At 34.2% G+C, this 14274-nt stretch overlaps 1 protein-coding gene across 1 annotated transcript; it reads right to left on the bottom strand.

The window, feature by feature from the left end:
- Positions 1-369: 369 nt before the first annotated feature.
- Positions 370-13277, bottom strand: LOC113515460 (carbonic anhydrase 7). The gene is made up of 5 exons (XM_026899682.3): positions 13144-13277; positions 4319-4522; positions 3391-3662; positions 2303-2533; positions 370-764 (listed from the first exon to the last, which is right to left on the bottom strand). Exons 1-5 carry the CDS (start codon positions 13190-13192, stop codon positions 558-560), a joined length of 963 nt encoding a protein of 320 aa, XP_026755483.2. The 5' UTR covers positions 13193-13277; the 3' UTR covers positions 370-557.
- Between the last annotated feature and the right edge of the window lie 997 nt (positions 13278-14274).

Here is a 14274-nt window from a genome sequence, read left to right as displayed (position 1 = left end):
TGAAGTGTCACTAATAAAATGTTTTTGTACAGTGTGTGTTCTTGAACATATGAAGGCTTTGTTACAAATTGTCTTTTCAGCGTTTGTGAAGATTGGTTTTGGTTTGAAGATTGAATTTGCATTTTTGTGGCATATTTGCTATGAAACGTGTGGAGGTAGGCAGTTTGTTTTTTTTTTTTTTTTACTCGCCAATCAATTATTATTTTTTATTTATTTAAAAATATTTCATTTTCAGTCAATGTTCGGAGCGGACAACTACTCGACGTAATTTATCCACTATTTCTCTATAAATATGTATGTGTCGTGTTACTTCATTATCGTATCTAAGTATAATGTACCTGTTATATGTATTAAAATAAAATTATAATGTATTATTCAAATATTTATTATTAATAATATTAAAACAAACTTATATCACATTAAGTACCTAATATTCACACATATATACATAATAATGTGCACAATCATAAATAACAACTAATTAATAACACATATTTGGTATGGACAAGTGAATTAGGTAAGTACCCGTATTAGACACGCAATGGATTGAAATAAATTCAATCGTCAAATTCAACGACGTCGTTCTCAGCTTTCTTGTGACCAACCCAGTCCCACTTGGAATAGTGCAGCTTGGTTTTCTTGAATTTGGGGTTCTTTGAGGTGATACGGACGAAGACTCGGCGGCCGAAGAGCGGCTGGAGTTGTCTGAAGTTGTCTACAAGTGGAAGGTTCAGGTTGGAGAGCAGGCCGCGGAAGTTGTCCATCTGGAAACGTAGAATTGCCAAGGTTTATTGTTTGGGTACAATGAATGAATTACCGGTAGCGTATAACAGTCCTCGTGGTGGAAAAAAGTAACCAACATCTATAGATATATTTATTTAATTTACAAATCGCTTTTTTTAAATCAATGCACCGCCATTTAGTCTCTCTCTCACACACAATGCCTGATGGCATTCTCTACCTAAAAGGTAGAGAATGCCATCAGGCATTAAGTCCGCCCTGTATGCATATTTTAATGTTTTTTTTTTTTTTTATACAACTTAGAATGGCAAACAAGCTGACGGCCCACCTGATGGAAAGTGATAACCGTCGCCTATAGACATGAGCAGTACCATGGACATAACAGAGTATACTGTTCCGCCCATGATACCCCCCATGTGTTGCCATTCCTGAGGACTCAGGCGTTATTCCTTTGAACCCAGTAAATTCACGCCATATCCCACCCTTCAAACCAAAACACAGCCATTCAAACAACTGCTTCACGCTAGAAACACGAATGGGACAGAGGTACCCAAGCAATCGACTTTGTACAAAGTCTCCCTCTGTCTTAAGGCCAACACCTACGACGACAGCACCATGAATGTCACTAATGTTTTGGGTGGCGCTTTTCATTCGTTATAAATCCTGATAAAATAAGAACATTAGGTATGTCCTGCGCCTTTCATCCGTTGCCAGTTCCAAAGGCATTAGATCTAATAAGTTGATATGTTGATAACAAGCTGATGATAATGATAAAACAAAAAAAACTCCGTTGATTCTCTACTATATTCATGTCTATAGCAAAACATGTGAAATGACACTTGAAGGTAAATCTTTTTAATAAAAAAATCATTAAAATTTACTTACAACTACCAAAGATGTGATCATAGATAACATAGGTAAATACAAATGTACGCAAATACTAATTGGGAACCTCCTATTTTGATGTATATTTAAAATATAACTATTCTATTGCCGATACATAAAATAGGCCATCCCTTCCTTTCCCGTGGCTGTCGTAAAAGGCGACTATGGTTTTTATTATGGGTAAAAATGGTATGGTAACCCCGCCTGCGCTAACGGGATACGCTGGCGAAGCACCAGTGAAAGGTGATAGATGAGAATGAAAACAGGCCAGTTTTAGCCATCATAATGAATCCATCATAATGAATTCATCATAATGAATGCCCATCATAATGAATTCATCAGGAATTAACCATGATAGTTTCCAGGGAGAACCGCGAGGAGGTCGACTTGTTTGGGTATATTGCTAGCAATGGCATTTTCAGTTTCCATTACTAACAATCCCTTTCTCTCCAGGCGACTATGGTTGGGCGAAGGACGGGTAGTAGTGTTCCCCTTAAAACATCTTAAAAACCTAACTGTAGTTGCCAATCTGTCTGCCAAACGTGGTAGTTACTGGCAAAACACCCCAAGGGGCTTATGTTCAGCAGTGGACAGTTAAAGGCTGATATGATGATTCTATTGTGGTATTAGGTATATCTATTTAAAAATAGTATATAATATATCATAAGGACTTTACCTGGAAGACAGAGATCGGCAAGTAGTCAGAGAAGACGACCCATGTAACAGCCTCAGCGCAGGGAGGAGTGGTCAGTGAGCCCTTATAAGTGTAAAACCGTTCAGAATCCAATCCCGCCAGTATCGACGACAGGGAGAAAGTATGAGGCAACTGCATACTGGTATTGTAGTTCTCGATAGCTGACAAGTTCTTGACGATGGGAGTGAGAAGCTTCGCTTCAAATTCCACGACCTAGAAAATATGGTGGTAAATGAGATATATCTGTCACGACTGTCTCCCATTAGGGTAGGCAGAAACAACGGAACGCCAAATGCTTCGCTTACACTTTCATCAATCTTTTCATACATGCTCGCAAGTTATGGGTACTTTTAATTTAGCCCTTCTTCAGTACGTCACCTGTTTGGTATAAAATATATATTAAAAACTATAATTCCATATGAATTAGTCAAAGGGCCGAGAATTGTTTGTAAACTGTTGCCAATGTGGTGAATGTAGCATTAAACTTTTTGCAATTTTAAATCCAACGTTCCGGAGCGTGAGTTATTAACACAGTCTATAATATATTGTTCCGTAATTACCAAAATATATAAATAGGCAGTCCGGCGGTTAGAAATCCTAATAGGTGATTAAAGACATTTGCAGACTTTCAACTGCGGTGAACGCAACACTAGACGTACTTGCATTTTGCAGAGCATTTCAGAATTCATACCATCAGGATGCGAGCCTGTCACCTTATTTTTATAATTGGAGAGTTACTTGAGTTGTTTTGATATTGGTGAGTTGTCAGATTTATCTATACCACAATTTCAGGAGATAAACATGGCAGGACTATTACAGCCATACCTATACACATTCTGACTCGGATGAAGTTACGCCTTATTTTAAAGAACCTTATGTCTCTATAGGCAATCTTGATTTTTTCCAAATTCAAATAACTTTTTTCAAATAGACTTGTTTACAAGCACTTTTAAATCTTTTTTTTTTTTTAATTACTGCAGGATTAAAAAAATTGTTAGGTTAACTAGCAATAAACCCAACAGTAACTCTTTTAAATAACATTCTGTAATCTGTTAACATAACATTCTCACCTGATAGAAGAAAGCAAGTACACATAGACCATCAGGGTGCTGGAGTGCTTCGGCCATATTCTTATACTTCTTGTTCCTGTGAATGATGTGCATTTCAAGAGGGAGTCGCATGTCGTTGACTGTGTGCTCGGAACCACGGTTGTTCTTGTCCCCCCAATGGAAGTGCAGACCCTCGATCTCGTACTCATTGTCGAGGGGGCCCCCGAAAATGTACGGCAGACGGAACCCTTTCTTCTCTTCTTCGGAACTATACTTGGGAATAGTCAGAGCCACTGAAAATATTTTTATAAAAATTAATTACCTAATTTAGTACCACCATTAATAACGACCTATTACTACTGCACTATTGGGACGGGAAGAGTCTTTATAGATGAAGAATATTATTTTACTGTAATACATTAGCGAGGCGGTTTTGTATAAAGTTATATTTTAAACTATCTTTTACCCACTCCTTGACAACGGAACTGGGATCAAAATAGGCTATGCCCTTCTTTGTCCCATATACCTATTAGGTGTAGGCATACCAAATTTATTAAACCGTTAAGGTTTAAAAAATGTTACCTAAACAAAGAAATTTTCATATAAGGATTTGCATTCTGAACGTTTTAAAATTTTACTCCATCGAAAAATAGGAGTAATAAATAATATCCATTTATACTCCGTCCTTATACGAAGAATAAAAACATCACTCCGCTTTTAAAAATGGTTTATCTTAAAATAAGTATATTTCTAAGTACATTTAGAATTGCCAACATTACAAACCTCAAGTCAACAACATGTAATGTAAATAGGACTCTATTTTCCGCGCTTAGCTTCTCATTTGGGCTGTTGTGCGTAAAAGTTGTCAATATTATAATTTTAGCGTTAAATTCGAAAGCGAGTTGGACTTTATCACTAGATACGACGAAAAAGAACAAAGAGAACTTACCAGAATGTCCATTGTTAGTGACAGTCAATGGTCCTGGCAGTGGGTTTTGGTAGCCAATGAGTTCCATGGCCGGTATTGAGATGGGAATGGCTTGGCGGGCTGCTATAGCGATTGGTGATTGCTGGCGGCCGCCGCACGCCGGGTGAAGCACCGCCCATCGTCTTTGATCCGACGCTCGGTAGCCCCAACCGAGGACAGTGGACACTTTTGGAAAAAAACTTTTATTCAAACAGGAAATTTAATACAAGAATTACCTATCAGTGATAAAAAATCAACGAGATTTAATTACCTAGTTAGGTACATTATTTTCGATATATAGAGAGAGATACATAGATTTTGATTTTTTTACTATCGACAAGATTTGCTCCCCTGTTGGTCAAAAATGAATATGGGACTAACAGGGGAGTAAACCTTATTTCATTTGAAACTATCACTAAAATCCTACAAAGTTACAGGCACATGTAATAGGTCGCCAGGTGCTCCAATGCCCAATAAAACATTATAGAACTTAAAAATAAAAAATAAATTCCAAGAATTAGTTCGCACTTGTCAAAAATATTTGCCGCCCTTTTTTAAGGTTTAGGGCCGCCTTTTTCCTTAAGGACTTCAAAATGGAGTTTTTCTACAATGGCGTAAAAAGGTACCTTAAGGTTTGCAAGACATACATTACACCTCGGTGTCGTAGCCGACTCTATATTTATCCTGTAGGTCCCGGCTTAGAATAGGTCTTGGGTGTTGTAAAAGGCGATTAAGAGAGGGCGAGGAATGCAGCAGCATCCCTCCAAAAGCCAAATTGCAATTGCCAACTCGCTCGCCAAGCATGGCAATTGCTGGCAATCCCCTCCCCCCTTTTGGTGAAAGCTATGTCCAGTAGTGGACAGTTAAGAGCTAATAAAACAATATCATTAGATTTTTACAAAATGCCTACATACGAGTGCGACCTGTACAGATAATTTACTAATAATGAATTTAATAACAATAATAAAAATTCTATAATCTAAGGGACATTGAGATAAACAGTATCGAAAAAAAAATAAAGATGCAGCATGATATACTAATTTTATAATGGCAGTTAGGTAACAGAGTGGGTGCTAGAGTCGCAAATACTAGCCGCATCACAGGCCGCAGTCAATTTAGTCTATGGATAGCTACTTCCTTAAATATAGCGTACCTACGTACTTCGTATCTAAGTCCTAATGGTCTAGTTCTCAGTGCAATTCTTTTTTATGACAATTTTGTGTTACTCTGATACAGACGTGATGATTTCAGTTAGTTGTCTTTGTTTACTTTTGTTTTACCTGTTTCTATTTTTTTTTTTTTATAATATGTGCTTACTTAAGATGCAAATAAATCACTTACCCATCCATCATCTCTAATTTACAATACAACAATACATAACAAATTCCAATTAAGTAATCCATAAATTGTTACAATCATTAAAACCTAGTCAAATTTTAAATTACTCATTCATTTATTGTGATTTATTCATTTATTCAATGCCCGTGTCTATTTTACTGCTATTCTTAAATTTGATACGTCTCTACAATGAAATCCGGTAATAAAATTACACGATTTACAATGGCCCATATGACAGGAGACGGTAAGCTTGTTTTATTAATTCATTTTAGGGTTCCGTGCCAAAATGGTACACAGAAACTGTTATGGTACAGCTTTGTTTAACCGTCAGTCAGTTCCTCTGCTCCAGTGTTATATGATGTCTTAGCAACTAATAATTTTAAATTTAAAATAGTTTTAGAGTTTTATATACTGTTGGCTGTCTTATCTAGATATAATAAAAAACATTTTTTTTTTCTTTGCTAAGGTATCGAAAATGATGCTAAAAATTGAATAATGTGCCTACTAACCTAAGTGGCATATAATAAGTAAGGGCTTCGTTTGGACATTTTATAGCTAGGTTTTATTTATTTTTATAGTTCGATTTACGATAGAGGACGACAAATAACCACCATATTTCCAGATTCCAGCACAAAATAATCTGAATAATTTATTTTTATATACGGAACTCGGCATTTTTAGTTCGACTCGCACTTGACCATTTTGTCTGTATGTCGACAGGCATACGAATTATGCAAAATTAATGTACAATATGTTATACCGACTAAGAGTTATTGTTTAAAATATCTTTTACTTGCATTATATAGGCACATATGTTCAATTACCTCAATTGAACAAATGAATTACCTATGTTCTCATTAGAGCACTTGTCAATTATTCGATTAAATAATGATGGTAATCCGAATATAAATTTAAATATTATAGGTATAGCTTTTACCTACGACTTCGTACGCTAGGATTTTTAAAGTAAATACTCGTATTTATGTAGTAACTATAAATTTTCTCTGCACACATAAAATCTACCGTGTCTGATTAACTTATTACCTCGAGTTCGCCGGCGGGAATCTGATTTAAAGTATATTACATTCTAAATTAAGATATAACTTATGCGTTTACAATTTTTCATTCATATCCATTCAGTAGCGTGTGCATAAAAAAAAAGTAATAAACATCCATACATCCTTATAAACTTTCGTATTTATAATAGTAAGTAGGATGTATATTTAAAAAAAAAGTTGTCTATACTCTCTCTCTCTGATAATCTCTGGACAAAAATCGCATAGAGAAGTTATATTGTCGTTGATGTAAAAAATTTAGATTAAGAAAAAAAAAACGGACTTTAAGTTCGGCTTTTTGAAACATAACTGTAAATACCGCATCAAATTTGGCGCCGTAGTCGTTACGTGATGTTTGTGGGAAAGGGAAGGGTTCGTTGGATAGAACAATAAAATAGAAAATACTGAATAAAGATATATTATATTTTTTCCCTAGTACAATAATAGTGATGTTTTAAAATGACGTTCTCTAATAGTGATATTTGAGAACCGAATGTAAAGTATCACACACAAGCCCAAGAGGTTTAAGTGGTATTAAAAATCCAATTTTTTTTAATGCATTTATGTATGATAATTAAATAAAAAAAAAATAACAAAATATTCATTGACAGAAAAAGAAAATAATTTTATTTTAAAAAGTAATATAAATAAAACCTCAACAATGTTGGAACAAACAGTCTGCTTGACTGTAAAACCTACGTACTTACTGGTAAGTAAATATACGTAACCTACCAAAATAAAATTATAACAGTTATGCAAGATATGTCAAACATTATTTACGTAGTCTAATGTAATAAGCTGAATTTAATAAACTGGCACATAGTAGATAAACAAAAAAAAAAAACCGGTCCAGTACAACTATCGAGAGCGAAACGGAAGAAAAAAAAACACTGAAATTAGTTCATGACAGGTCAGACAAATCTTGGTCACCCTCGATCGTTAATAAGTTGGTCAAGTTTTCTGTTTGTAAGTGCATATTATTAGATACAATTTTTATTTGATTTTAGAAGTTTTTAGTTTAGTAGTTACCCATTAGTAGTTGAATTTTCAAAATTCCTTTCTTACTATTCAGCTACGTTTTATAAAAATCTATTTGCAAAATTTCATAATTCTATATTCAGTCAATATCCTCTTTTATATAAGCATACTAGGTGACCCCGTAAACGTTGTTTTACCACTTATTGCGAAATATAAAAATCGCGATTAAACATCGCGATTAGACAGGGGTTGATCGTAAAATGATGAAAATTTAAAGTTGTATGTATTTTTCAAAGCTAAGTCATATTTAAATAAAAATAAAAAAATTTGTCAAAAAAATAAAAAAGTTTTTTAGGGGTGGGTCACCCTTATCAGTGATGGGTATAAGAAATAGATGTTGGCCGATTCTCAGACCTACCGAATATGCACACAAAATTTTATGAAAATCGGTAAAGCCGTTTCGGAGGAGTTTGGTAACAAACACCGTGACACGAGAATTTTATATAAGCATATATAGATTAGGCATAAAAAGTTAGTGCGGACCCAGATTTTTATCGTTTCTTTGTTGTTGTTTCTTTGATCTATATGGCTACTAGCTTATCCGACAAATGTTGTTTGGGCCCATAAATATCACTTCCAAATTTTATATTTACTCAATAAATGTTGGAATATTATGGTTTTCATATTTTAATAATATTTCTATATCAATTTACAATTACGTGGGAAATTGGTGAGTATCTAATCTATACTTATAATAAATCTGTAGAGAGGTCAATTCTGTACATGAAATATATTTACAAAATAATTATCAGGCGGTGATTAGTGATCGATACTGATGCCAAAAATGCAATCAGTAAAATTTTTGTCTGTCTGTCTGTATGTTCGTTATAGAAACAAAAACTACTCGACGGATTTTAACGAAACTTGGTACAATTATTCTTCATACTCCTGGGCAGGTTATAATATACCTTTTATCACGCTACGATCAATAGAAGCAGAGCAGTGAAGGGAAATGTTGAGAAAACGGGAGAAGTTACTCCATTTTTAAGCTTCCATCGCGTGTGCAGCCTTAATACCCACTTTTTAAAATGTAAAAATGTCCACCCGTGCGAAGCCGGGACGGGCCGCTAGTCATAAATAAAAATATTAAAAATTAATTCTATTTTTCAGAAATAAATACATTTTATTTCTAATAGAACAATTGAATATATACCTGCGCTAAGCAAACATGCGGTAGTAACAAGTTAGACACATTATAAAATGCATTAACATAAATGATGCAATTGTAACCAAATAGAAGTGGCCTCAGTGGATTATCACTGAACAAAATATGAGGTCAAGATTTCAATAACTCGTGCATGCATTGCTTAGTGGTATAGGTAGAAGAATTGTGCAAATTCCAGACTTACTACGACCTTTATATGAATTAGCACTTTTTGTAACATACTTTTGTGCGATTTGTGTTTGCAAATTGGCCATTTTTCAGTTTTGAAACGAGCTCTGAAAAATTTGTAAGTAAATCTTAATATTAAAAAAAAAACAGAACATAAACAGAGACTATTTTTTTTTAAAGTAAGAACAGTGTAATGATTGAAAAGTCGAGATAATTCAGGTAATCCAGAGGGAGGTACAGAGGAATAACACCTGAGTCCTCAGGAATGGCAACGCATGGGGGGTATGATGAGTGAAACAGTATACTCTGTTATGTCCATGGTGCTGCTCATGTCTATAAGTGACGGTTACCACTTTCCATCAGTTGGACCTTCAGTTTGTTTGCCATTCTAAGTTGCATAAAAAAAGTCTAAATTAAAAGTTTACATAACTATTCTTTTGGTAATATTCATAATATTCACTATATGGTAAATTTTTATTTATACCAGTTAAAAAGGTGACTAAGCTGACGATACACCTGGTGGAAAGTGGTAACCATAGCCTATAAACATGAAAAGCACCGTGAACTTCACAAAATATACTATAACTCCCATGATAGAGGGGGGAAAGGGATTGTTAGTAATGGAGACTAAACATCCCTTTGCTAGCAATATACCCAACCAGGTCGACCTCCTCGTGGTTCCCTCTGGTAACTATCATGGTTAATTCCTGATAAATTTATCATGATGGGCTAACTGGCCTGTTTTCATTCTCATCGATCATCCTTCACTGGTGCTCCGCCAGCGTATCCCGTAAGTGCAGGCGGGGTTACCATTCCATTTTCATCTACCAAAAAAAAAAACTCCCATGATAGATTCTTCACAAGTTTTGGCCATCGCTGCGAACTGTGATATTTTCATCATTCAAAAACTGGTTATAAACATGTTTATAAACAAAATTTCATCCAATTCCATGTTGTTATTTTTGCATGAACAGGAACAATTAACAAACATTCAAACTCTCTCAAAATCTTTACAAACTTACACGGTTACATGGTCACGTACAACGCGGTTTCAGAGATGTTTTCTCCCACGAACACTCAGGTTATGGAATGAGCTCCCTGCCGAGGTTTTCCCAAGAGACTACAGCATGGGGTTCTTCAAAAGGGGGGTAAAGAGGTTTCTTCAGGGTCGGCAACGCGCGCGTAATACCTCTGGTATTGCAGGCGTTCATAGGCTACGGTAACCGCTTACCATCAGGTGGGCCGTATGCTTGTTTGCCACCTCAGTGGTATAAAAAAAAACACACACACACACACACACAAAGAGTGACTATTATCAAACTATATCGCACATTCCTTATCGAATCACATCATGAATTCGATACCGATGTTAAATTACATTTTCTAATTAATTTCTGTGTCTCTAACCTCTAGCCTGGAAGGTGGAAACGGATTGTTAGTAATAGGGTCTAACTGACCCATTGCTAGCTATACACCCTATCAGGTCGACCTCCACACGGTTCCCCTTGGAAACCATCGTGGTTAATTTTAGTGGAATTCGTTATAATGGACTAACTGACCTGCTTTCATCGTTCCCAATCATCCCTCACGCTAGTGTATACTAATAGCGCGGCCGGGGTTACCATTCCGTTATCACCCAATAAAAAATTACTTCTAGCCTGGGTATATTCTAGGTATTTTTTATTGTACCCAGATGTAGAAGATATTCAAATAAGAGATTTGCCATATATAATAGAAGAAAAAATCATGGCTTCTCTCTCGCGTTAGGTTTTTGTTTTTTTTTTATTTATGAGAATGGAATGTTAACGTCGCCTGCGCTATCGGTATACGCTGATGGTTCACCAGTAAGAGATGATCGGTGAGGATGAAAACAGGTCAATCAGAAGAATTAACCATGATGATTTCCAGGTGGGACCGCGTAGAGGTCAACCTGATATTGCTAGCAATGGGGCTATTATACCCCATTACTTACAATCCCTTTCCCCCCGTTATTTAATGTTATCTCCTACTAGTCTTTACCCGCGGCTTTGTCCGTGTGACCCGGTTATATGGATTGGCAGGGATAAAAAGAAATACATGCCATCTTCGTACCAAATTTTTTTTTATAACGCACAGAGCCTACTAATCTTATAAATATGAATTTGTTTATATTTAGATGTATATCACGCTATGCTCAAACTACAAAATGAAATTAAAAAAAAAAGTCACATCCCAAATTAACACACGCCTAAGGTATTTTTTATTCTATTTCAAAAAGCAAAGCTGTAAGCTACAACTTATTTTTCTGTAGTTAATGATTTGTTATTAACGATATACGAAAAAAAAGAAATGTGTTCGTTTCTGGATTTCAAACTCCCTAAACTCTATTTACTCTATGGAAGATCAACCCTTTTCAACCCTCAGCCACGGCAGCTCTATCCATGTTTTGACTAGTGTCAGAACTATTTATATAATTTTTATTGGTAGATATTAGTTTTGTGTATATAGAATAGTACATTTGTCTGTCGAAGGAAAAGAGCATTCTGTATGATAATACTAAAACTAGAATTTTGCACGTAAAAATAAGTAGTATTATAAGTTGTTGTAAAACTGTGAATAAGCAATGTGTATGCGATTCTCGAATTAAAATTGTTAACGAAAATGTTTATCCTTTTAGAATAAACTGTTAATTCCTTATTTGAATCATATTTTTTTAGATAAAATTAAAGTTTTTTTTTTCGCTGAGTGGAATCTTGTTTTATAATTATATTTTTTTAGAGTGAGACTATGCTTTATTGCACCCTTAGATTTATATACATAAGAGTATCGAGCCTCAAAAATGGGTCAACTTTTTGTCAGCTAATAGTCAAATTAGCTGACTCGTTTTGTTTATCAATATTGTATATACTTACGCATAAAATATATCTTGACGTATTGTTTAATAAATAAAATGAGTGTTTATGCATTAAAAAAATGCAAAAATTTTAGGACAAAATAAATAGAAGTTATAAATTGAATCACTCATAACTATTTATCACAATAAATTGTATGAAAAAGTTGATCCGTTTTTCTCGAATCATTTCTATGGAGACACTATCTATATAATCTAAGATACCACATGTAATTATATATATATATATATATATATTTATTTTTATTATATATTTTAATATATTCTAGTAATTTTTTTTCAATTTATTTGCTCAGAAACGTATTAAGTAGCCTAAGATCTATACAATATGCCAATAAATACCAACGTATCTTATTTATCCCTTTGAAATTCTATTTGCTCTTTTTTTTTAGTACGTTTGTTCCGTTATGGAACAGGCTAAGGTCGGAGACCATGCTGCCTAGTCTTCAATATGATAATTTGTCTGGAATAATCTATTTGTATTATTTCGCGCCTAATACCGAATGAGAGTTTACGATGTGTTATGAGCGGCAAAGAAATATGACCATTCAGCCATACTCTCAAAAATAAAGATATAATCATACAGGTAAACGTCGAATCGGATTATTAATTTGATACTACTTTCATAAGTATGTCTGTCGGATGTTTATGCGATCCATTCTCAAATGTAACAACGCTTGTTTGAAATTTGAATGTCTCCAAGCATACCATTCTATTCGATTGTGATATCATGAATAAATAATAGGTACTATCTATTATTCAATCATTATTATGTACACTAGGTTTTATTAACACATTGATTTTTCCTATTAATTTTTTCGAAATAATATTTCAGAGTGCCTAATTAATAAAACTTTAATGTTTGTCGTTGATAATTAATTAACTAAACACATAATAAGAATCTAATAATTATTTCAGCTAATCTCTGAAATCACTTAACATATTTTTATGATATAAATGTGTATTGTTTTTAGTTTTTATCCCGATAAGTGTAAATGGACCCGGTAGGTGGCGGTAGGAGTCAAACAATTTTATTTTTTATTTTATATTATTTTTTTATTTTAAAGTATGATTTTTAAAGTATAAAAATAAATAATTAATAGTTTATTATATTAGAAATTTTATAAAATTTATATTATTTTTTTAAACTTACCATTAACTGTCAAAATTGCCGCGGTAATCGTCACGAAGATTGTATACATTTTAGGGGCACTTTTTTTTTTTATTGTCCAATTATTGGTAATATACACTTGGATGCTTCCAATCACCGCCGCACCACTTTATATACTACACATCTACATCTTTGACAGTGCGTTTTCAATGGCCGATACGTCACCGACGTGAGAACTAACCCTGCGAATGACACACGAGTCTCCCGGAGAACACGGGTTTCCCTAATCCTAGTTTTATTGCGTATTTTTTTATCAGTGACGAATTAATTAATTAATTCAATAGGGGGAATATTATAAAATTGATTAATTTTGTACGTAACAATTTATAAGCTTGTGATTCATTATTATTATATACATGTACATAAATGGGAAGTGGTTTTGAACTGAGTTTAGCTAATGTGTTTCCTACATAATTCTATTACGGGAAAATGACCAATAATGGTAAGGTATTTATTTGAATAAAATCGTATTAATTATAAGCTATGGGGTTACTAACCTATAACTGGGATAAAAAATCTTTTTTTTTTAATTTTTTTTATGCAACTTAGAATGGCAAACAAGCTGACGGCCCACCTGATGGAAAGTGGTAACCGTCGCCTATAGACATAAGCAGTACCATGGACATAACAGAGTATACTGTTTCGCCCATGATACCCCCCATGCGTTACCATTCCTGAGGACTCAGGTGTTATTCCTCTGTACCCAGTAAATTCACGCCATATCCCACCCTTCAAACTGAAACACAGCCATGCAAACACAACTGCTTTACGGTTGAAACACGAATGGGACAGAGGTACCCAAGCAATCGACTTTTGTACAAAGTCTCCCTCTGGTAAAATTACTGAAACTGGTAATTAATAAAACTGGTAAATCTGCAATATATGTTCTTCTCCCTTCCATTTAGTGCGTGTATATCAAAACTGACTTCTATTGTGACGAAACCAGTTATTTATATTTAAACCTAAATTACTGAATTGATTTCGATAAAATTTCTACAGGACCAATCTATAATTATATCCTTTCAGATAAAAAAAATCCAAATCGGTTTATAACTGACAGAGTTATGCGGTAACAAACATATACACATGGGGTATAAATATATAACCGAATTG

Source organism: Galleria mellonella, unplaced genomic scaffold (assembly GCF_026898425.1).
Source record: "Galleria mellonella isolate WM207_F2 unplaced genomic scaffold, CSIRO_AGI_GalMel_v1 utg37, whole genome shotgun sequence".
Taxonomy (NCBI): domain Eukaryota; kingdom Metazoa; phylum Arthropoda; class Insecta; order Lepidoptera; family Pyralidae; genus Galleria; species Galleria mellonella.
Note: the sequence above shows the minus strand (reverse complement) of the source record. Positions and strands in the feature narration are given on the sequence as shown.